General features: G+C 43.3%; 2 protein-coding genes across 6 annotated transcripts in view; one reads left to right on the plus strand and one right to left on the minus strand.

The window, feature by feature from the left end:
* Window positions 1-24,145, plus strand: part of LOC135977481 (deleted in malignant brain tumors 1 protein-like) — a 723,293-nt gene that overhangs the window by 299,325 nt on the left and 399,823 nt on the right. The window lies entirely within an intron of this gene.
* The window catches only part of LOC135977486 (olfactomedin-4-like), a 689,021-nt gene continuing 666,545 nt past the window's right edge, over window positions 1,670-24,145 (minus strand). For both annotated transcript variants that reach the window (XM_065578760.1, XM_065578759.1), the window contains exons 3-5: window positions 13,697-13,909; window positions 12,101-12,254; window positions 1,670-3,629 (exon numbers count right to left, since the gene is read on the minus strand). In XM_065578760.1, the coding sequence (XP_065434832.1) occupies window positions 2,827-3,629; window positions 12,101-12,254; window positions 13,697-13,882 (1,143 nt within the window). In that variant the 5' untranslated portion in view covers window positions 13,883-13,909 and the 3' untranslated portion in view covers window positions 1,670-2,826. The remainder of the gene's footprint in view (window positions 3,630-12,100; window positions 12,255-13,696; window positions 13,910-24,145) is intronic.

Genomic DNA, 24,145 nt, shown 5'->3' on the forward strand with positions numbered 1-24,145 from the left:
GGCGCTTGCTTTCCCGTTGCATTGCTGTTCAATTTTGCAAGCCTGTGCAGGGACTGGGGACACCGTGCTCCTCTTTGTAAATTGGAGAGTACCAGATCAGAAACTCATTTACAGTATGAGGCCATTTGGGACCTACCCTAAATTAGGCATCTCCATGACTGTGAAGAGGCACTCTCTCTTTGGACAGTACAGAAAGGCATGGAGCTGTCCAGCTGATGTGACACTCAAAAATTGCAAGTGGGAAATGCACAAAGTCGGCTAGACTTGCCCTTTGCTTTAGTCTTTCTGATATTAGATACAGAGTGAGCTGACATTGCACAGCCTGTTTGGTAAATAGGAACCTCCTACAAAAGAAAGTTGACTGGTTTGGCCCTGCCTGCTACTAGCAAGTTTGTTGCTAATCACAAGATTTCTCACAGTGACAATAAGATGCGGTGACAGCTTAGAACTCAGTAGTGGTCCAGGCTTAAACAGTCATTGGTGCAGGACTAGAACTTGGGTCTGTAAACTAGATACTGTAATCCCACTGCTATAGAGTCATTCTGACTGCTCTTTGGCCCACTAACTATTTAAGTATTTCATACAAAGTGAAGCAGCTTCAACGGGTGAGATTATGAAAGCCCCTCCCCCCACTCTTCCTGTAGCCCAGTGCTTAGCATAGTCACTTGGGCAGTGAAAGACCTAGGTTCAAGTGCTTGCTCTGACACAAGAAGAGTGGGGATTTGAACCCTAGTCTCCCACAGCCAAGCTGAATGCTTTAAATACTGTGTATAAAAGGGCATCACAACCTCCAAGTTGTCTTTTCTTTTCCCCCTTCAGACAGGGCTGACCTGGGTTAAACACCTAATTCCAGCAGAGGGTTCACAGCCGTGAATCCAAAGTGGCATTACGTGGACTCAAGCCCAACCCTCAGCAGTTGCGACTGGCTAACTTCAGCAACATCCCACTCAGCTTCTGTGAATCCCACTCTTAGGTGCCCAACTCTCCACATACATTTATAGGGAGCCTGTGTACCTGAGTCAGGGCTGGAGATTCCACTAAGTGGCAGGGGACCTAAAGTTAGGTGTTGCAACACTGAACCTAAGTCCTCTTTGTGGATCTAGCCCCAAATTGCTCCTTAAAATGTGATGCCATATAGAGCTGCCTTTTATGCCTGTGAATAGGGCAACCCTTGGGAATTAATGGGATGCCATCCCAAAAAATGTGAAGCAAGAAATTCTCTGCTGTCTTTTAGCTTTTTATAGTTAAACAAACCCTCAGTTGAACTATTGTGAATTCTTTAAAGGCCCATGCTCATGGATCAGATTACTGTGCCAGTGATGGCTGGCTTTCAAATTCATTTCACACACTTTCAGGAAACAGATGCAGATACCTGGTAAGTGGCAGCATCTGACTTAAAAATGTGTCATCAGCCTCAGACCTCTCAAGTAACATCTCAACTTGGTGGAGAATGTTAATCTAACTGGTGAACATATTTCAATGAGTGGAAATAAAGTCCCTCCTCTAGTTACTGACATATTGACTCACACCTTTGTGTTGTTCCAGGGGCTCTTAAACACTCTAAGCCCAAAGGAGTATGATTTCTGTTTCTAATATTGTTTGGTCAAGCTGGCTTCTTGCCGCATCCCAAAATTTCCCAGCTGTTGTGCAATGACAAACAACTATAGGGTTTGGATTTTTATAACACTTTATTAAACAAAAATTAATAATTCACATCTACTGATCCAGATTATAAGAAGACAAAGATAGGATTAATAAAAAAAACCCAGCAAACATTTACTGCATTTTCATAACTGTTCATCTCATTATTTCTGACATGATTACAGTAAAGATATTGATACAAAATCTTATAAGTGGCATTTTAAAAATAAAGAGCATATGACTGATTTTGTCCCAACTTCAGTATTCTGTAACTGATATATCATGTGCCAGATTCACCCCCAAAGTAAGGTAATTGATGCCAATGGAATTATACTGGTTATTAATTTGGCTCCTTGTTTTCAGAGTGTTTTTGAAAGATGCTAATGGAGCTCAGAGTAATTGCAGACTAAATGGACTCAGAGGACTAAGTGGAGCATGTAGGATGGCATAGCTTATGTTCTGTTGTAGCATGTGCCATATACCAAGGGACTGCTTTCATTGGGCTTTGGATCAGGCCCCCAGGACACAGTGCTAAGAAAATGCAACCATCCAAAAATGGTTAATAAGGTTTTTTCATGAAGTGCAACTTTAGGAAAGTAATGCATTGGAGCCCTGCCAGCTAAAATACATTGATGGGTTGCAAGAAGGAGACAAGGCAACCGTTTCCACAGCTTCAGCTTAACCAATGGCTGCTCTTTAAAGATCAAATTCTAATTCTCCTCTAATTTTAATCTTTTAGTAATTATTTGAGGCCAATATTTAATATGATATTTATGGCCTTGCATACTTTGAGCAGTGACGACAAAACAGCAGTTCAGTTTCCATGTGTCATCCAAATACAGACATTCCTCCAAATGCACGTCAGTGTGTGAGCAATCTCCCTATCACGATGCATGTTCTGTGCATCACTAAGTCATCTATTTAATCTATTTTTATAGCAGAGGCATTTCTAGTACTCCTGGTGCCATTGTAGCTAAACACCAGTTAAAAAGCTATGAACCTAATCCTGCACCCAATTGTTACCAGGCATAGAGCTTATTATCCTTCAATGGGACAGCTCATGGGAATAAACCTTATGCCCAGGAGCGACTCTTGGTAGGATTAGGCCCTAATTTAACATTCACATTGCCCAAAGGGATATAAAATCGGACTTTGTGTGATCTCTAGTTGTTGTGTATATTCATATCAGTGTAACACAGGTTGAAAAATAAGATTGTATTTAACAAGGTAGCCATCATTGTAAACATACAGGACTCGGTCTGAGGGGTTATAGTTGATACTTTGAATTGTTTCTAACATTTTATCCATAATTATGCTAATTTTACCTTCCTGTTCAGTGTTTGTGTCGTATGTGTAAAATATTTCCTCTTTCCTAGTGTTGACAGGTCTTGTGGCATATAGAACACCACAGATGATGAAAGCGTTGGAAATGGATGGCTTGTACTGCCTTGTATTCCAAGTATGGAGCACATCAAGTGTGGTCTCATTGAGTTTGCTAATCATAACGTTACCTTTGTTGTCCTCGGTTGAATAAATTACCCACAATCCACTTTCATCCACAGCAAAGTCCATATCTTGCCACCCAACACCAGCATAAGAGAAACGGTTACTATAAGCAGCATTCGGCAGAGTTTTCCTCACAGCCAATGTGTTTGTGTTTAAATTGAGCTTGCCCATATCTCTTGAATTATATACATTGTAATACATGAAGTTATTGTAAACTGCGGTGCCACTGCCTTCCCCATATTGAATGTTTAACTCTCGAGCATTTTTTAATAGCAGCAAATCATCATAGGAATTATGAAGTCTGTAAGATTCTAAGAGTCTCCCATCTGGGTTCAAAGGTGCCACCCAGTATAGGTCCTTCTGCGGGGTCCGAAGAGAGGAATCCCTACCCCAGGAACCATATTTGAAGGAAAATCCTCTCCAGTTCAGCTGTACAACATAGGGCTGGCTGATATTCACAATCCCACCATGACCACAGCTGCCTGTAAGCAAAGAGAAAATGCAGGCTTTTCAAAGGGCATGATTAGGAGAGAGGATTTAGTGTGTGTGCTTTATATGAATCAGCTTTGTTGCAAGAACAGAACTACATACATATCTTTGTCAAAGATTTTCCTTGCACCATGTAAACAGCACATGGATTTCAGTTCTGTAGCTGTTCCAGTCTGACTGAACTACAGGGGTCATCCCACTAGAACTGGGGCCATACTGAAAAAACAGCCAACAATCCAGCAACACATTTTAGAGATCTCAGTTTTTAGTCAGTACTCACTTGCAGTAAATAAATGATTCGCTTCTGTTTCAGACAAGTGACCAGTTTTCTGTTTCCACCTAGTCTATGCTTTGCACCCCGCTGGGCTGGGAAATCACATAGAAAATACCATTTCAGAAACATTTTAGGTCATTGGCTCCTGCAGTGGAGCACAGTTCTGGAAATATGGGAAGCAAGAAGGAACATTTTGTCTCACTGAACCGCAGTGAGTTTTGGAAGGTGGAGGGAGAATTAGCAGCACTAGTTCTAGAGGCTCATTTCAGATTAGCATGTTACTGTCAAAATCACCACTTGAAAACAATACTTCCGAGAGCTTCCAGCTGAGGCTCTCAAAGCAATTCAGATATTAATGAGCACAGCCTTACAACAGCTCTCTAAGGTGGAGGTAAATATCCCCAGTTTAAATATGAGGTAACTATAAAGTGACCATACAACCTAGTTCAACCAGGACAGTCTTGGTTTTTCTTATGACGTCCCAGGAGCTTCAGGATAACTGAAATAGCCTGTTGTTTTTTTCATTCCATCAGCCAAAATATTTGTTTTTTTATAGCTACACAATGCTTGTTCAAGATGTATCGCTATGGTGAATAGAATTTGCACTGTTTACTGAGAACAAACAGCCCAGTGGAATGAGCTTTCAGGGTAATGAACAATGTCTGGAATGAAGAGAACTTGAATGAAAGTAAACGCTATCAAAGCTGTTCCTCTGCTCAAAGCGACTGTTGATGACACTTGTTCAATGTTTCACAATGAATACAGAACACTAAAGTATTGGGAAAAAGTCCTCCACTCCAAAATATGCAGGTCTCCCTGGGTCAGAAGCTGGCAGTGGTGACACCAGCACACTTAAAAATAAAAGTATCCTTTTGTCTGACTCTTTGCAGCCCTAAAAGATGCCACCATGAATGTGTGCCAGTTTTTTCCCCTTTAAAGGCATGGTCACCGGAGACACAGATGTTAAGTGACCTGCACAGTCACACAGCAAGTGAATGGCAGTGCCAAGACTAGAACCCACATTTCCTAACTCAAAGTCAGGTGCTTTAAGCACTAGACAATGCTCCCTCCTAGAGGTGATTAAAGTTTACCTGTGAAGACCTGAGTTTCATGTTTCTATTAATTGATCAATTCAGGGTAACAGCTGATGATATCAAATCAGTGCAGAGGTTGCACGTGCTCTAGTGGATGGGGTGTCTTTGACACAATCACTTCTATTTTATCTGTTCAGTGACTACCATTTGATGGCTGTTTGCAAGCCTATGTGAAAAGAGTTGCTGGGCTTAGTCTATTCCTAATAGAGAAGTGGCCACAGCACAAATAACATCATCACCCCCTTATTAGCATTGAGAACAGAGAACACCTAAAGCTGGTCCCTCTTATGGAGGGTTGAAGAACATCAGTGGAGTAGAATCAGGAAACTCATACTGCCACTGAGGCCCAGATGAGCAGGTGCCCATGGCCAGAAACATCTTCTGAGCAGTCCATAAAATACAGAGCAATGTGAAGAGGGGGGAGAAACCCTTGTGGCTTGTCTGAAGATGCTCTGCCACTTGGAGAAAACTGCTGCTTGCAAATGCAAAACATTTTTTCTTCAGAAATAGAGGGATCAAATTTATTCCTGGCAGTGATGATTTATCAGCATCCAGATAGAGGGATGCACTGCCCTAGAGGCAGGACAATATCTTTATGGCCTTTCAGTCTAACTATTGGTAATGTCTTCAGAATCCAATGCTAATGTGCATTTAACTGGAATTGTAAACTGGAATTTGTGGCAACCTATGAAATACGGTTTTGCAGTGAAACTCACCATCTTTCTTTTGCTTTTGTCTTTCCAGCTTTCCTAAGCTCCACTGTCTCCTTTCTTCTGTTGTATCTCTTTTCCCACACCTCTCTCCTCCAGCCTGACCCCTGGTGCCAAAGCATGTGGGGAATCAGGAATTCACTCACTGTCCTCACTGCCGTGGGTGGGAAGCAGATTTCATTTATTCCCAGGGCTTCTGTGCAGCCCTGCTGATAGACGCTGCAGAGAGACTGTGTTGAATTGCTGCCTCCCCCAGCCACCTGCGTCATGCCCCTTCTTGGTCAGCACCAGCCATTTGTGGGGCTTGGTTGGCCAGAGCAGAGGTTACAGCCATTTTGTGCTACTGTAACTTCCCCCTGATCAATTTTCTCCTCTGGGGACACTCTTCTAGAAGATGTGTAGCCCTGGGTTTTGCTCCTTTGCGGAAAAACACTACCAGGCTCAGATTCAGCAAAGCATTTAAACACGTGTTTAAGTGCTTCACTTACTGGGAATGAATGGACCACTGAGACCTGAGACCTCATTTCCAGATATAGCACACAATGCAGGCACGGGGCTGTAGCTCTGCAAATGGCAATTAGCATAGCTAAGAACATGGCCTCAGTACTTGGCACATATACTGATGTTTGGAGGTGCTCATACCTCAGCTAATGCAGTGCAAGAAAGATAATGCAGATGATGATGCATAGTGGCTTGCAACCTCCCAACTCCATAAATCAATTTGAGCCATTTGCCTTATATCTCTATTGTGTATCGCTACCTCTAGTGTTATGGTTTGTTCTTAACTGTTGACATATTGACTATTACTGAACTTAACTCACAGCGATCTTATTTCAAAATTAAATGGATATTAATTCTTCTATAAATCTGTGGTTTGTTTCAAATAATATTGCTGGTACTGAGGTACTACTAAGAGAGTTTGGATGAAGGGCAAAACATTATTACTAAACTCATATATATGCAACCTCAATTTTTCATGTCATTAAACTGAACCCATTCCAACTTTTAGTAATTACTGTGCGGTTTCATAAATTAAAAAAACCATGTTCAATAGAGAGACCTTTTCTTACAAAAGAAATAATAAATTATTATTTCTTCCCTTAAAGAGATCTCTCTGCTGAACACTTGTTTGTTTCTTATTTATGAAACCAGGCATGAATTATTAAAATAAAGTTAGGAACACGTTCAGTTTAATTACGTGAGAAAATGTGCGAGGTTCCATACAGTGGAGAAAATGTGCGAGGTTCCATACAGTGGATGTTTGATTTTTGAAAACTCTCCAAGAAACAGTGTTAAAAAAAAAAAACCCTCTCTGTGGTAGTCAGGGTGGGTTCTCGGTCTTCTGCACAGGTTCAGAGGAATTCATTGTTGTTTATTTAACCCTAACTTGCCTTCGTGTTTGGATCTTTTGGAAAAAAATACACAAAAGAATCAAAGTGTCATGTCATTTTGTAAATATTGGGAGACACTTGAAATAAATCCATATGAATTATTCAGACTTTAGCATTTTTAACTCCTTTTTTACTGTGTTAGGCCTCTGATCATTGAAGTTCCAGGGTTAATGCCGTATCTTGTCTCTTTTTCAGAGGTGGGCTGCATGTTCATGTGGGGGAATAAGGTAGAGGGAGCCAAGAAAACACATACGCTTTATTCCTCCACACAGGCTACCCAGACTTTGGGTCAGGAGGTGCAGGGGGAAGCGGCACTGCACGTCTGCTTACTAACCCACTTCTGAGGGGAAGAGGAGTGAGCATGGAGGGGCGGGAAGCCATGGCTCCATAGCCCCAGTGTGCCAGTCACTACAGCTAAGCTGGCAGGTTCGGGGTTGTGACAGCAGTGAATTGATATCCTTGTGCCCTGGGTTCTTGCCAAGCTGCGTGGCTGTGCAGCCGCCCAGCAGTCTATCAAGTGCCACACACTTCAGGTGCCCCTCCACCTATGGCCACGCTGCTCCTGCCCTCTGCCTTGGAGCCCCTGGCCAGCTGCTCCTGGCAGCCTCCTGCTTGCTGAGCAGAGCGGGGGTGAGAGGAGGGGCACTGATGTCAGGGTGTCCCCCTTCCTGCCCATGTACCCCATCTTCTTAGAGCAGGGCGTTAGAGCAGGGCGTGGGGGGGGGGACACGACAAGGCTTGGAAGTGGGATGGAGCTTGCTGGCGGCTCCTGCTGTGTCTGAACAAGCAGGGGCTTCAGACTGGTGAGTACCAATCTACTTAAAGGGGCAGCATACTTAAAGGGGCAACCTGTGTGTGTGTGTGTGTCTCACACACACACACACACACACACACACACACACACCCCTCCCAACACATACTTGTATTATTATTGTTGTTGTTACTTCCTGCAATGCACATATATTCTCTGTAATTTTATTCTTTCAAAGTTCTGTTATTTGAGTGTTTTGACTTGTCTATGCATTTCATAATTTTTATTTCTCTTATATTTAAGAAATTTAATTCTTTAAGTAGTGAGTTCTAAAATTCCTAACCTGTCCTGGCTGGAGTACTTATCCCTATGGTAACTTTTAAAATATAGATACAGTTTTTTTGTGGTGGCGCACATTTGCATGTTACCTCGGTAATTTGGTGCACATACAATTAATTCTGCACATGGATGGAGAAAGTTAGAGGGAACATGGTCTGTGGCCCCTGAAGAACAAGGCAGAAAGGGGAAATGGGACTCCATGGACCACAATTTTTCCTGTGTTGTTGCTGGGGCAGCCCAGCAATGTGCTACCTCTTCTAAAGGGCGGAGACACCATCCACCCCAGAAATAGTAAGTTCCCTGGGGAAGGGAACATATTACATTTTGGTCCCAGTCCTGTGATCTGACCCATGCAGGCAGACCCTTACACCCATATTGATTCACACTGATATCAGGGGAACAGGGATCCATCCACCTGGGTCAGATTGCTGGAGTGGGCCTGTGTTTGTACAAACACCATGGAAATGTCCAGCCCTAAATTGGCATATCCATAATTAAGTCATTGACATTTCAAATAACTGGCACCACTACATTACCTGCAAAAGATAGCCAGACCATAGCCATTTCTGTTCCTACATCCCAGCTTTACTTATATGGGGGAGTGCACGAAATCTGCCGATTTGGGGCAGTAACTAGTGACAGAGGTGCTGGAAACTGTTGCATGCATGGTAGAAGTAATGAGTTTTTATTATAAAAAAATTTACTGAATCCTATCTTGAGTAGGCCATGCACTAGAAAACTGCAGTCAGAGAGCAGGCTAGATGGAGAACAGTAATTTCTTTCTGATAGGTTGCTTGAGAAGAGACTTGCTCTCTCTACACAACATGTCAGTGAGCAGCACCTTGAGATGCAGTGTTTGAGGGGCTGTATTCCAAAGTACTGCAAGAGCGAGTAACTTTAATTAAACCCTCCCTAGACAAGTTAGGAGTTTTTCAGGCTTTCCCAAGTCCACTTTACCCAACCAAAATATGAAGGGGGGGGCGGGGAACAGATCTGAAAACAGGACAAAGGGTCAGTGCAATACAAATATTATAAATATAGTACGAGCCGGAAGTAGTTTGACAGGAATCAAGGGTGTGGAGGAAATGTATGGAAAACTGTGCCTAACCACTTAAAGGCATTAGGGAGTGTTGGTAGTCTAGTGTGAGCAGCCATGCACTGCCTCCAAAGGGACCCATCCAGGAAATCCAACAAACTCACTTATTCGCCCCCTTTTCTCAAACAGCAACCTCTCCCTCCCACTTTCTCTCTGTTAAGGAAATGGACTGTACTGTGTGTGCAATCAGTCACTGTAGAAAGTTTTAAGTATCGGGGGTAGCCGTGTTAGTCTGTATCCACAAAAACAACGAGGAGTCCGGTGCCACCTTAAAGACTAACATTTATTTGGGCATATGCCCAAAGGTGACACTGGACTCTGTTTCTGTAGAAAGGTTTGAACAATATGACATGAAATGAAAGATTGTGCCCACGGCAAAGTGCATTTCATCTGCTCCCCTTCCTTCCCTCCACACTATGCACAGAAAGTCAGGCTAAGCAGGCTTTGTGTGGGCAATTATACAGCTGGCTGAGGATCTGAATCTGTCTCTCTATCTAGGTATTTACACACTAGTAGTAGTACTGTTGTACTACTCCACAGTAGTACACCTCCACTTCTAACAGACTGGCAAATTTCCAGGCTCTCCACAGTTGCTATTCCAGTCCTGGGCTGGAGTAGGAACCATGGCACTGATATACTCCCCTTCAGCATGGTTTATCATCACTGGATCTACCTAATAGCACACCCAGAAATCACAATCCCACCCTGCTTCCAGATTGCCACCAAGCCTTGTTTTGAGCTATCTGAAGTTGGTGGCAACTTACCTCTACCATGCACAAGACAGAGTCCCTCCCTATGGCCTCTCCACAGCTTCACCCCCCCGCCCCAAACATGAGAACCACCGAGGTTCCATTGCACTAGGAGCCTTCTTCAGCTCCTGTGCCAATGGGGGAACTGCACCCAGAAACAATCCAAAAAGTACTCGGCTAGGTCCTCAACTGGTATAAATGGTCATAGTCCAACCAAAATCAATGGAGCTATGGCAACTTATGCCAGCTCAGGATCTGGCCTTCCGTGTCATTCCCGGTGCTAAGAAAGCTGCTGTGCTCTGCAGGCATGCCACATTCAAGTCAACCAGAAAGAGGTCCACCAATGCTGAAATGAGCCCCTCCTCCTCCTCCTCTCACATACATCTGCTGAGCACAGCACTATTGTTAAAGGATTTAACACTTTTTAACTGTAAGAAAGACTTGTTCTCAGGCATGTCAAGGAAGAGGCAGCCTCTCTCTTCACACCATCACCCTCAATAAATCAATGAAGTGCCGTTCAAATGCTTTTTAAACCCTACACTTTCCACTGAACCATTGGTAAGCCTTTCCTAAGCAGTGTATTTTCCCCTCCCCGCATCATCTGACCCAACAAGAAGGTGCTGTTCATTTTTCCTATCAGAGACAAACTGCACTGGCTGCCTGCAGTGCTGGCAAGCCCTGAAGAGGCCACAAAGGGAAGAATGTATTTCCACCAGTTCCTCTCTCCTGCTAATGGGAAGCTTGAAATAACTGACCTGAAGATGGTAGGAGGCAAGTGCTGGTAGGTAATAGATGTGCACTATCTGTACAGTGAAAAGTGCTCTGCTTTGTTCAAAGGTTTCTCCAAACTTTTTGTTATTAGTCTGGTTTACCTCTGATTTGCTAGCCAAATTGTTAGGTACAGGTGAAAAAGCAGTCTTCTTCCCCCATTGTATTATGAACATTTTAATACCTTCTTTTTGCCAAATTATTCTAAAGCAGAAGTCATAAAAATGCATACAAGGGAGGGAGTAACATTGCTTGAAAAATCCTCTTGCCTACTCATTAGTGACTGGAAAGCTTTCCCTTAAGGAAAGCTATTAATTGCTACAGAATTTAAACTTCCTTTAGAAAAAAAAAACAAAAAAACCACATGGAGTGAAAACCTGGTTCCATTGAAGATACTGGCAAAACTCCCACTGAGTTCAATGGAGCTAGGATTTCACGCTAAGATTCTAGCCTTTATGGCTCAGAATAAGTTTCTGCATATTAATCAAATGTAAACTATGCAATGTTGTCTTCTTGAGTCTGCATACAAACAGCTCCAGTGCATCAGCTGCTGCTTAAATTTTCCAAGCAGAAGTAGAGTGACACTGACAAGACACAGATCACTTTCACTGAAGTTATCCATGATCAGAGCTAATAGAAAAGCTGCATTTTACCACCAAAAGAGTTTGAAAGAAGGGAAAACATTACTTTTCATACTGTTGTACTACACCTCTACCTCGATATAACACTGTCCTTGAGAGCCAAAAAAATCTTACTGTGTTATAGGTGAAACCGCATTATATTGAACTTGCTTTGATCCACCAGAGCATGCAGCCCCGCCCCTCCAGAGCACTGCTTTACCGCGTTATATCCGAATTCATATTGTATTGGGTCGTGTTATATCGGGGTAGAGGTGTATATAAAATCATGAGTGGTGTGTAGAAAGTCAATAAGGAAAAGTTATTTACTTGTTCCCATAATATAAGAACTAGGGGCCACCAAATGAAATTAATGGGCAGGTTTAAAACAAATAAAAGGAAGTTCTTCTTCACACAGCGTACAAGCAATCTGTGGAAGTCCTTGCCTGAGGAGGCTGTGAAGGCTAGGCTTATAACAGGGTTTAAAAGAGAACAGTAAGAGTATGTGAAAGTGTTTGTTTCCTGCCCTCATCTTTCATATCAGCCTGTTGCTGAGAGGTTAGTACATGTCTGGCAAATTTCCCAAGACCTGTGCTTTATTTTCATTTCATTTAACTCAGTCTTCTTCCTACTTCTCCCATCCCTCCTCATGTGATTTATACACAGAATGCTTACCTGGTGGGAAATAGGAGGGTGTAGTGGTTTGATTTCTATGTTTTTCACATTCCTTCAATCGATTCTGGAGAGCTACAATTTCTCGATGGATTGCAAGGATATTGTTTTTGTCCAATGATTCCAGATCATTTACCATGAGAGTCAGATTCTTGATCTAGAGAAATAAAAATTCAGCATGACTTTAAATTACAGTCATCTTTATTTCACAAACATTTTAGGCTGGATTTATCATTTCAAAAAAGGTGCCGCAAAACAAGTTTTAGGAAATGTTCCCAAGAATAAGTTTTAGCATGAACATCAGGTCTCAAGCTAGTGTGTAACTACAAGAAAACTGTGAAGACAGTGAAGAAACTAATGATATTTTACTTACCATCAAAAGCAATTATTCACTCCAGGTGAATGAGTGATAACAATTTTGAAAATTTGATTTATTTAATATTGGGAAAGGGTTCTTGATTTTATATTGATTGGGTCACTACCCTAATAAGTTAAGTTTTAAATTATATTTGTTGGAGCACAGAAGGTTTTAGACATGGGTGCTCATAAATTAATATTTATTCTGATAATGTAGACAGTATATTTATTTAATATAGCAGCATTGAAGAACTTTAGCTTTTAGTCACACAAATGATAAAAATTGCCATATATGAAGAAACATGCTAACATGCTGTCATAACTATAAAGGGAAGGGTAACAGCTCTCCTGTGTACAGTACTATAAAATCCCTCCTGGCCAGAGACTCCAAAATCCTTTTCCCTGTAAAGGGTTAAGAAGCTCAGGTAACCTGGCTGGCATCTGACCTAAAGGACCAATAATGGGACAAGATACTTTCAAATCTTGTGGGGGGGAAGGCTGTTTGTGTTCTTTGTTTGGGAGTGTGTTCGTTCTTGGGACTGAGAGGGACCAGACATCAATCCAGGTTCTCCACATCTTTCTAAACAAGTCTCTCCTATTTCAAACTTGTAAGTAAATAGCCAGGCAAGGCGTGTTAGTTTTCCTTTGTTTTCTCAACTTGTAAATGTACCTTTTACCAGAGTGTTTATCTTTGTTTGCTGTACTTTGAACCTAAGACTAGAGGGGAGTCCTCTGAGCTCTTTAAGTTTGATTACCCTGTAAGGTTAATTTCCATACTGATTTTACAGAGATGATTTTTACCTTTTTCTTTAATTAAAAACCTTCTTTTTAAGAACCTGATTGATTTTTCCTTGTTCAAGATCTAAGGGGTTTGGATCTTGATTCACCAGGAGTTGGTGGGAGGAAGGAGGGGAATGGTTAATTTCTCCTTGTTTTAAGATCCAAGGGGTTTGGATCTGTATTCACCAGGGATTTGGTGAAGGTTTTTCAAGGTTTCCCAGGACTGGAATCCATTGAAATGGTGGCAGCAGAACCAGAGCTAAGCTGGTAGTTAAGCTTAGAAGTTTTCATGCAGGCCCCTACATTTGTACCCTAAAGTTCAAAGTGGGGATCCAGCCTTGACACATGCTTACGGCCAAGATTTGCTTTAACTCCACTGACAATAGTAGAGACATTCCAAATTTCACTGGAGTAACAGAGAACTGAATGTTTCTGAATGGCAGAAGAACCCTCATACTTTACCTCCACGTATAGTTGTTCAACAATCACATTGCTTCCAACAAGTGTGGATTTCAGCTGAGTGACCAGTCTCTCCATTTCACTGATTTCCAGTTTCAGCAACTGAAAGTCCAACTCACTGTAAGAAACACTGGTCAACTCCATATGTTCCACTTTGATGGTTAGGTTTCGGATTTTCTGTTCATACATTTCAATTGCTTTGGTATATTGGCTAACCTAAAAAAAAAACCCAAGCAAATTTTCAAGTTCAGTTTAGCAAATGTAACAGGCATGTTTGACATCTTCTTTACATCTGTGCAATCCCACTGGGACTGCATGTGAATTACTGAGGGCAGAATTTCATTCATAACCTTCACTTTATTCCGCACTGTAACAAGGGCAACCACATTGTGAGCAAGCCCTCATGGCCAGAAGTCACCCTGCAACACCAGCCTCTGTTTCCCCCACAAGGGCCCCTTATGCAGACTCCACTCTCTTTTTCTAGGCTCAAAATACCCCTCCTTGGGGCCTGGGTTTATTCACAAAAAATAAACTACAAATAAAACAGAGTCCCAAATTAAAGTCCAACAAGCAAACGCTTCTCTTCCTGCTCCCAAGCCTCCCTGCCTGGAGAGCTTTTGCTGTCTTTCCCCTGTTCTCTTGGGGTCTCCCTTGCCTTAGCAGGCTACTGCTAGCACTTCCTAGCTGGAATCTTTGGCTACATCTATACCGCTCTGCAGTTCGGATTGCAGGGTGCACTAAAGTGCTGCTCTGTAACTCCCCCATGTGGATGCCAGGGACTTGAACTAGGAGGTTCCTTCTTCACATTAACGTAGTCCTGTTTGAAGAGGATTACATGAAGGCAAACTAGGAACCTTATGGGTTGCACCTGCAGTATCAACATGAGTGAGTTACAATGCAGCATCTTGGTGCGCATGGCTATTCACACCCCCGCAGTCCAAACTGCTGGACAGTGTAGCTCGGGGTGTACAACCTATGGCCTGTGGACCATACACAGCCCACCAGAGCATTTCATAAAGCCTGCAGTCTGCTTCAACACAATATACTAATGGCCGATTCATTAGCGTTTTTTCGTCATGTTTACATCATTTTAGTTTACACATGTAAATAGACAATATCGAACACAGAAACAACCTATCTGAATACATACAAAACCAGCTGAACTTCAAATATAAATCAATACAAGTGACTTTAAATCTTATTAAAATATGTAGAAACCTTGTGGGCCAAACAGATTATGTGGCACGCCTGTGCAATAAGGTTGGGCACCACTGGTGCCAATAAACCCTTAGTCACAAATCCCAGGACTCTCCTGGAGCCTCCTCACTCCCAGCAGTCTTTGCTCTCCCTGAGTTCTCCCCTCACTTCAGCTTCCAGCTACTCTTTATGGGGGAATCACCTGATCCCTGTCAGGTGTGCCTCCTTCAGTAATCAGGGCTGGCTAGCCACAGCAATACCGAGTTTACAACAGTGCCATGGGCCCAGCCCATGCTCAAAAGGGCCCCCATCCCAGCCTGCTCTGTTTGCACTTTGCCCTGAGGTCCTGCCAGCCTGCTGACTCCTCTATTCTCCCAGCCCCTCCACCTCCCTGCCCACTCCTCTCTGACCCCTTGCCCCACCCACCTTCTCCTCTCCACCACCTGGCCAGACCCCAGTGCAGCTCTGGCTCTGACCAGTCTTGGCCAGTTTGGGATGAGGAGCCAGTGGCGGGGCTTGGCTGGGCCCCTCCAGGCAAGAGGGTCCTGAGGGACCCAGCCCAGGCAGGGGCGGGCCCTTGTCTGGCTGAGCGAGCCGCTCCCGAGGGGCCGGCGCAATTCCCCACCCTGGGAACGGAACCAGCCTCGACCATGCTGCTGGCTCAGCCCAGCTGACAGTCACCTCCCGGTAGAGTCAGTGAATGTGGCCGGGGGGGGTGGGGGGAAATGTGTTGTGGTGGTGGGACTGTGGGGAAAGGTACTGGGCAGTAATGGGTGGGGGAGATCTGTGTGATTTGGGGTTCTGTGTGGGGGTTCTGGGCAGTAGTGGGGGGCTGTGGGTGGGAGGGGGTGGGCAGTTGTGGTGGGGGTTGGGAGGCACTGGGCAGGGTGGTGGTGTGCAGGGCATTGTGCATTTGTGGGGAGGTTGTGGGGGGATGCTGGGCATAGCAGGTCCAGGGGACGCTAGGCCTAGGGAGTGAGGTGGTGTTGGGCAGGGGGCTGTGGGGCACTGCCCAGGCCCGCCCCCAAAGGGAAGGGGCACTCTGGCAGCACAGGGCCACGTGGGCCAGTGTGCATCTGGCAACTGCTGGTTTGTGAAAAGTGCCCTTGAACTGGGCTGGGCAGAGTAGAGCCTCCCCCACCATACCATGCCCCATTGGCCCAGCCGGCGCCTCACTCCGGGGACCAACCTCCCCACTCCATCCTCTGTTGCTCCCGTTGGGAGCCACAAATATGTTTGGTGCCAGCCCCAAAAAAGGTTAATCTCAGGGAGAGTTAATCCCAGGCCCTCCAGCCTGTACAGGTCAAGCCACCCGCTTACACTCACTAATGTTCCCTCTATGAGCTAACTTTATCCAGGATTATATAGAATTTCAGGGGGAAGATTCTACCAGGAAACCTGCAGTGATTATTTCAGAGAAGTGATGTACATGAAGAATGTCTACACAGCGCATGGTTGCGAGTCTCTGAGCCCCAGTTGACAGTGCTAAGAATATCCCCCTCCCTAGGCCTCAGAGCCTGTGCCACAGCCTAAACCTTAACACCTACACAGCTATTTTTAGCACATAATGCAAAGCCCAAGTCTGTTGACCTGAGCTTGGAGACTCACTGCTGTGTAGATGTACTCTCTGGGGCTGAAAAAGTAACAAACAAAAAAAATCCACCAATTTGTCTAAGACGACTTTCTGTTGACTTCAGTGGGCACTGGTCAGGCCTCCACACTCCAAATAGTATTCAATCTTCTATGCATCAGAACTAATTGAGTCCCCTGAAGAAGGGGTTATTTTAGCACAGTGCACTATTACAAATCCCATCCATCCATCCAGAAACTGATTTAAATGAAGGCCAGTTGAGGTGACAGTTATTTTAGCCTTTAGGTAGAATAACTGTTGCACAGCAGCCTCTTCAGATGTGGAACCACTAAACAGATGGCTGGATAAATATACTTTTGAACATGTATCTACTAATGTAAAGGTCACGGTGCAAACATTGTCAAGGAGAATGTCAAGCAGTCTCTGAAAATTAGAGTTCCATACAAATGGAACATCTTGGCAGGGCCGGCTCTGGCTTTTTGGCTGCCCCAAGCAAAAAAAACCACCTGCGGCACGGCCAGAGCAGGAGCAGGGGGACCAGCTGAGGGGGGGGAGGAGGAGGGAGCGGGCGGGAGAGAGAGAGAGAGAGAAGGGGGTGCTCAGGGCTACAGCAGGGGCACTGCCACGCGGCCCCTCCCGCTGCGCCGCTTCCTGCCGCCTGCTGCGAGGGAAGGAAGAGGACTGCCCTGCAGGGTGCTCTGGTTCTCTGCGCCGCTGCCCCCTACAGGGCGGCCGGAGCAGAACAAAAAAAAAGCAGCCGTGCCGCCCTAGGGCAGAATGCCGCCTCCAACAATCTGCCGCCCCAAGCACCAGCTTGCTCAGCTGGTGCCTGGAGCCGGCCCTGCATCTTGGGAAAGATATAATCCTCCTCCTACATGACTTAAAATTGTACCCATTTTTCCTTAATGGCAAGAAGGTTAAGCAGCATCTCTCAGCAAGAATAAATAGAATTATATTATTGTGTCAAATTAGCAACTCTGGAGTCAGAAGGCATTTCCATTATAAGCCCCAATTTTCAGGTGCTTATCACTTCCCTCAATATTACCTTCTGGACTGAAACGGCTCATGCATATTCTCAGACCTAAAATGAATTTGTTGGTTTAAAAATCAATTTGGCATTATCTTAACATGAATTAAGAGTGTTTTGCCCCAGTCACAATTTTTTTTAATCTATTTTAATCAAGGGGACAGCTCTGAAATGGCCTTTTAATGAAAAACTGTACTCAGGTCAACTTTTTAAGACTAGAGCTTTGCTGTTCTACTGTCCTGGTAATATCACCTACAGACTCCTGACCAAGGCTTTGTAACAGCCATAGAAGAGACTTCCGCCAAATAATTCTTTCCAAGATATACACTGAACCTCAGTACATGCTGGGGCAGGTCTTTGGGAGTTTAGTCAATGGTACATCGATACTTGTGCAGGGCAGATACAATCAATTAAGCACATAATGTGTCTGACTACTGAATCTCAGTGACTTAGTTTAAGTAGGCAAACCAACGGTAAGAGGACTCTCTTTTCAAAGTTACAATTTTTTATACAACTGTGACAACTACTTTTTGAGTCTGAGGGGAGCCATTAAACAGAGACTCCTAGAAATGTAGGACTGGAAGAGACTTCAATAGGTCATCAGTCTAGTCCCCTGCACTGAGGCGGGACTAAGTATTATCTAGACCATCCCTGACAGATGTTTGTCTAACCAGTTCTTAAAAACCTCCAGTGATGGAGATTCCACAACCTCCCTAGGCAATTTATTCCAGTGCTTAACTACTCTTATAGTTAGGAAGTTTTTTCTAGTGTCTAACCTAAAATCTTCCTTGCTGCAATTTAAGTCCATTAACCACTGAGGGCAGGACAAGAAGTAAAGAGAACAATTTATCACCCTCTTCTTTATAACAGTTTTCAGGTACCTAAAAGATCACCCCCCCCCCCAAGTCTACTCGTCTCCTGACTGAACAAACCCAATTTTTCAATCTTCCCTCATAGGTCATGGTTTCTAGACCTTTAATCATTTTTTCATTTTTGTTACTCTCCTCTGGTCTCTCTCCAATTTGTCCACATCTTTCCAGAAGTGTGGTGCCTAGAACTTGACACCATACTCCAGCTGAAGCATCATCAGTGCTGAGTAGAATGGAAGAATTACTTCTCATGCCTTGCTTACAACACTCCTGCTAATACATCCCAGCATGATGTTCAGGTTTTTTGCAACATATTACATTGTTCACTCATATTTCATTTGCGATGCCACATAAACCCTAGATCCTTTTCTGCAGTACATGTTCCTAAGCAGTCATATCCATTTTTGCAATTAATTATTCCTTCCTAACTGTAGTACTTTGCATATGTCTTTATTGAATTTCATCCTATTTATTTCAGACCATTTCTCCAGTTTGTCAAGATGATTTTGAATTCTAACCCTGTCCTCCAAAGCACTTGCAAGCCCTCCCAGCTTGATATTGTCAAACGTTATAAGTGTACTCTCTCTGCCATTATCCAAATCATTTATGAAGATATTGAATAAAACCAGACCAGGACAGATCCCTGCAGGACCCCATTCAATATGCCCTTCTAGCTCAATTATGAACTATTGATAACCAGTCTCTGAATGAAGTGTGCACCCACTGTATGATAGGTTCATCTAGGCTATATTTCTCTACTTGGCTTATGAGAAGGTCATGCGAGACACTTACAAAAGCCTCACTAAAAAAATCAAGATATATCACACCTACTGTGTCCCCACCATCCACGAGGGTTGTTACCTTGTCAAAGAAGGATATTAGGTTGGTTTGACATCCTTTGTCTTGACAAATCCATGTTGACTGTTACTTACCTTACTTTCTTCTAGATGCTTACAAATTGATTCATTGTCTTTCTGGCTACCAACATTAAGCTGACTGGTCTATAATTGCCAGAGTTGTCCTCGTTCCCCTTTTTATAGATAGGTACTAGATTTGCCCTTTTCCAGGCCTCTGGGATCTCTCCCATCCTCCATGAAGTCTCAAAGATAATGCTAATGGCTCAGCGATATCTTCAGCCAGTTCATTATTGTGGCAGAGCTCCAGCTTTGCCTCAGGGGGTCCTGTGCTTCTAGGTGGTTAGGGCTTGCCTCAGAGGTTTGCTGTAACCCTCAGTGTAGCCTCTCTCCCCAACAAGAGGAAAGGGTTACAGCTTACTGACTCACTTTCACCATCGGCCAGTCAACGGGTTTGATGTAAGAACCCTCTTTAGTCCCTGTCTTCCTACTTAGGGAGCATTTTTGTAGAGGCGTGGGGTGGGTTGGGGGGGGGGGGGGCGGGGAGGGAGAACCCGGGCCCGTTCTCTTCTCCAGGTTCCAGCCCAGGGACCCTAATGGCACCTATAACGTGTAGTTTTCCTATACCAGCAGAGCTATAGCCCTTCCCTGGGCTACTTCCCCAAACAGACCCTCCTAGCACCCTGGCAATGCTTGTCCTCTGGCGCTTTTAGTGTGCACCTTCTTTCTCCCAGTCTTCCCATTACACACCTACTTACTCCCTGTTCCTACCACCCAGCCCTCTGAAAGAGCATCCTTTTAAACTAGTCCCAGACAGTTCTAAACAGGCTTCAGGTGATCTGAGTAGCCTGTTTCCCTTGATTTTTTCTAATCTGTTCTTAATTGGTTCCAGCTGTCTTATGGAGTCTGCCTGACATAACTGCTTCTAGTACCTTCCTGACTGCATTGGGACAGCCCCTGCCCTGGTCATTCAGGGAACAGAAAACTATTCATCCGGTGTCCAGTATGTTTTCCTCTACCAGATTCCTGTACCCAACCAGTCTAGGTCTGTCACAATATTCTAGGGTTTATTTCATCAGGCCCTGCCAGCCTGAAGACATCTAAACTTGTCCAAGTAATTCTTAACTTGTTCTTTCCTTATTTTAGCCTAAGGTCCTACCTCATTTACATAGATGTTTACTATGTTAGTCATGCTAACTTTTTGGTGAAAATATCAACCAAAAGGCAATTAACACTTCAGACATTGCTGTGGCTTCTCCTGTCCTTGGTCTTCCTCTTGCTTCATATATATTTGGAAAATGTTTTCTTGTTACACATTTTGTCCCTAGCTAGATTAATCTTTTTTGCCTTGGTCTTTCTAATTTTGACCCCTCATGCTTTTTTTTTTTAAATAAATATTCATCTTCTGTAATTTGACCTAGTTTCCACTTGTGTTTGACTGAGTTTCAGGTCTTTGAAGATCTCCTGATTAAGCCAGGGTTGTCTCTCACCATACTTCTAGCTTTCCTATGATTTGGGATAGTTTGCTCTTGTGCCTTTAATAATGTCTCTCTTAAAAACTGACAATTCTCCTGAACTCCCCCCCACCCTTTAGACTTCCTACAAGATCTTACCTATCAATTTTCTTTACTGAAGTCTTGAAGTCTATTATCTGGATAACTCCATATGCACACAGAAAATGAGTGCCAACTTTGGCCCTCAGATACATACCATGTGCATTTCAGTGTGTACATACCTTAGGTCAGAATTTATCCCAAGTAACTGAGGGCCATCATGTTACAATGAGAGTCATAACACTGAATTAATGTTTTTTGCACTGACTATTAATATTCATTTGGCATGATCTTTTAAACCTGATGACTTGTGTGGTAAGCATAAGAGAGGATAATTTTCCCTTAGCTTCTTTTATGAAAAGGAGAGAACACTACAGAGTAGCAATTGTTTTTCCAAGGTGTGAGCAATGTGGCATGCATATCAGTAAAGTTAAAAGAGTGAGCTCCAGATTATTTACGGCTGTTTTGTGATATCCAGGCTAGGCCATACCAAATTGGAAATGCCATGTCACACCCAAAAAGCAGATGTGTGACGTATATTTCACATCTCTGACAGATGCAATACACCAAAAAAATAATGCAATCCTATTGCTTGTTTTGGACCTTAACTTCCTTAATAAGTAATATGTGATTTGAGAGGATCCTGCAGAGAAATTACATTTTGGATTTTTTGTGCTAATTATGTTATCTCCAGAGATTATCCAGTATAAACCAATCTGATCTTCCAATACAAACATCCATGGATCCTGAGCTGGTGTAAATAGGTACCCTGTTTCCCCGAAAATAAGACATCCTCCGAAAATAAGGCCTACTTACAGTTTTGCCTCTCGTTGTAATATAAGGCATCCCCCCGATAATAAGACCTCCCCGATAATAAGGCATCCACCGATAATAAGGCATTTTTCATTTCTGAAAAATAAGACATCCCCTGAAAATAAGACCTAGCGCATCTTTGGGAGCAAAAATTAATATAAGACACTGTCTTATTTTCGGGGAAACAGGGTATGTCTAGAATACCCTACCACCACCCAAACAAAGACCAGGCCATAGAGCACGATCCATCTTGTTGGAAGAGGATTTAGATGGATTTCTGTGATTAGCCAGGCACTCAGAATACACTAAGAGCTGGGAGATTTCCCTAGTAAACGTCTCTGTGGAGAAGATGTTTAAAGGTTGGTGTCTAAACTGTGCATGTAAGATTTGCACATGAAACCATCACATGCACAAAAATGCATTTGCAAACTGCTGAGCACAAAGTTGGCAACCATATAGAGAAAGAGTATTGATATGTGCAATTACCTATACCAAAGGCACAAACATTCAGGAATGTGGGTATCTATCCCACTGCTAATAATATTAGCATACTTAAAGAAAACAAATGCTTTTAAAAGAAGTTAGTTGTCAAAAATATGCCAAATCTGTTTGGAGTGTGCTACAAAGCCCAGTCTTTCTTCTGCTTCAGACTGTTTTTCCCCAGTTGGCCAGCCAGGCTACCTAGGAGAATGCCGCCGCCCCGACCCCCAAGATGGATGCTCTATTGCTTGGCAGTTAGACCCATTTTGCCTTAATAGCTTGTGCCTGTATCTAAATGATCTGCTCCCGTCTAACAGGCCAACACACCATTTCAGAAATCTAGTACATGAACTATATTTTTGGGGTATAGATCAATATTCACCATGCATCCCACATTCAGAACTTTGCAGTGGGGTTTGAGCAGTGCATAAGCTTTGTGCTGGACCTCTGCAGAGGCACGAATGTCACCCTTAAAGAAATAAAATTCGGCAATTTTAGGCATGCATAAGAATAATCCCTATCTAGTTTCTCCTGCTTTGCAAGCCTTGTCACACTAAGGGCCTGAAAAGAGAAAAATCTGTAATGTTCATTTATTGTGGCAGTTACCTGAAACTGGTATTTATCAACACAGGTTTCTTGGCATGCAAGCAGACACTCCTCCAGCATGCAGCTGGAGGATGGGAGTGAAGGAATGAGGAAGCAGAAGGCAGGCATAGAATGAAAGAGGATGGAGGGGAAGGGAAAGGGGGATAGAAATGACATGAGCAAGCAATTCTGAGAAGTTGCATGTGCAAGTGCATTGGCCACAGGCAAGTCTGACCTCCATGATCACATGGTGAGCATGCCACCTGCATATCATATAACCCAAGCAGAGATCAAGAGGAATATTTCCAACAGAATAATCTGCCTTGAATATAGTTTTCATCTGTTGGGTAGGTGTGTTTCCTCTTCCTGTTTTTATTACGTGAGCATGTTCTGGGCATTGTGGTCAAAGCACTGAAAGGCACATTCTCCCCTTGTGTTTAAGTTGCTATTCTTCACTTCTAATGAGGTGCACAAAGCCATACTCTTCTCCACTGCTGGGAAGAGCTGTTTCCTGCATTCGTCAAACAGGTTAATTTTATTCTGGTAAAGTTTCAAATTACAAATGAAAAAGTTACTCCAAATATTTTCAGCCTACAGTTTTTACTGATTTTGAATATCAGAATATCTGTGAAATTCATTTCCTACTGATTTTATAATAGCATCTTCTGCCCCATCCATATATTTAAATTTACTTCAACTCAGATACCTGGTATTTTCTTTCTATAGACAAACAATTAACTACAAAATTTTAACACCCTCATAGTTAAACAGTTTGTTTTCATTTCTGACCTGATGTCTCTTTGCCTGGGATCACATCGGGGATCTGTCACACTATATCTAACTTGAGTCTGATAAGCCAAACAGTGTTATAAAGCATCAACATGATAAGTGCAGTGAAACTCGGATTACGTCAAGATTTGTTTTTGGTATCTGCCACTGGAGTTGAAAAGTGAGGGCCTGTTCCTGAACTGGTATACACTGGCGCAACTCCACCGACTTCAAGAAAACGACATCATCTGAGGAGCTGGTCACTAGAGTCCATTTTCTTAAAATAAATAAATAAATAAATTGCTACAGGGTTGCAAAAAAAAGTCAGCCAACTCCTGTCATCTGTACTTAGTCTTTACTTAAGCAAAACTCCCATTGCAGAGTTTCACTTCAATAGGAGATTGGCTTCAGTTGGGTCTTATTTCAGTCCCCTCTGATTTGGGAGGACCTGGCAGAATTAGTCCAATTTTCAGGATGGGAATTATAGACCTGATCTTGTCCTTTTGAAAGCAATTGAAATTTTGCTACTGATCACAATGGAGCACTTTGGGGCCCTTAAATACCTAATGTTTTCATGGATCATTAATGAAAAGTTCCACATCCCTTCTAAAGCAGGGGTTCTCAAACTGGGGGTTGGGATCCCTCAGGGGGTCATGAGGTTATAACATAGGGCATCACAAGCTGTCAGCCTCCACCCCAAACCCTGCATTGCCTC

Source organism: Chrysemys picta, unplaced genomic scaffold (genome assembly GCF_011386835.1).
Source record: "Chrysemys picta bellii isolate R12L10 unplaced genomic scaffold, ASM1138683v2 scaf1, whole genome shotgun sequence".
Taxonomy (NCBI): Eukaryota; Metazoa; Chordata; order Testudines; family Emydidae; genus Chrysemys; species Chrysemys picta.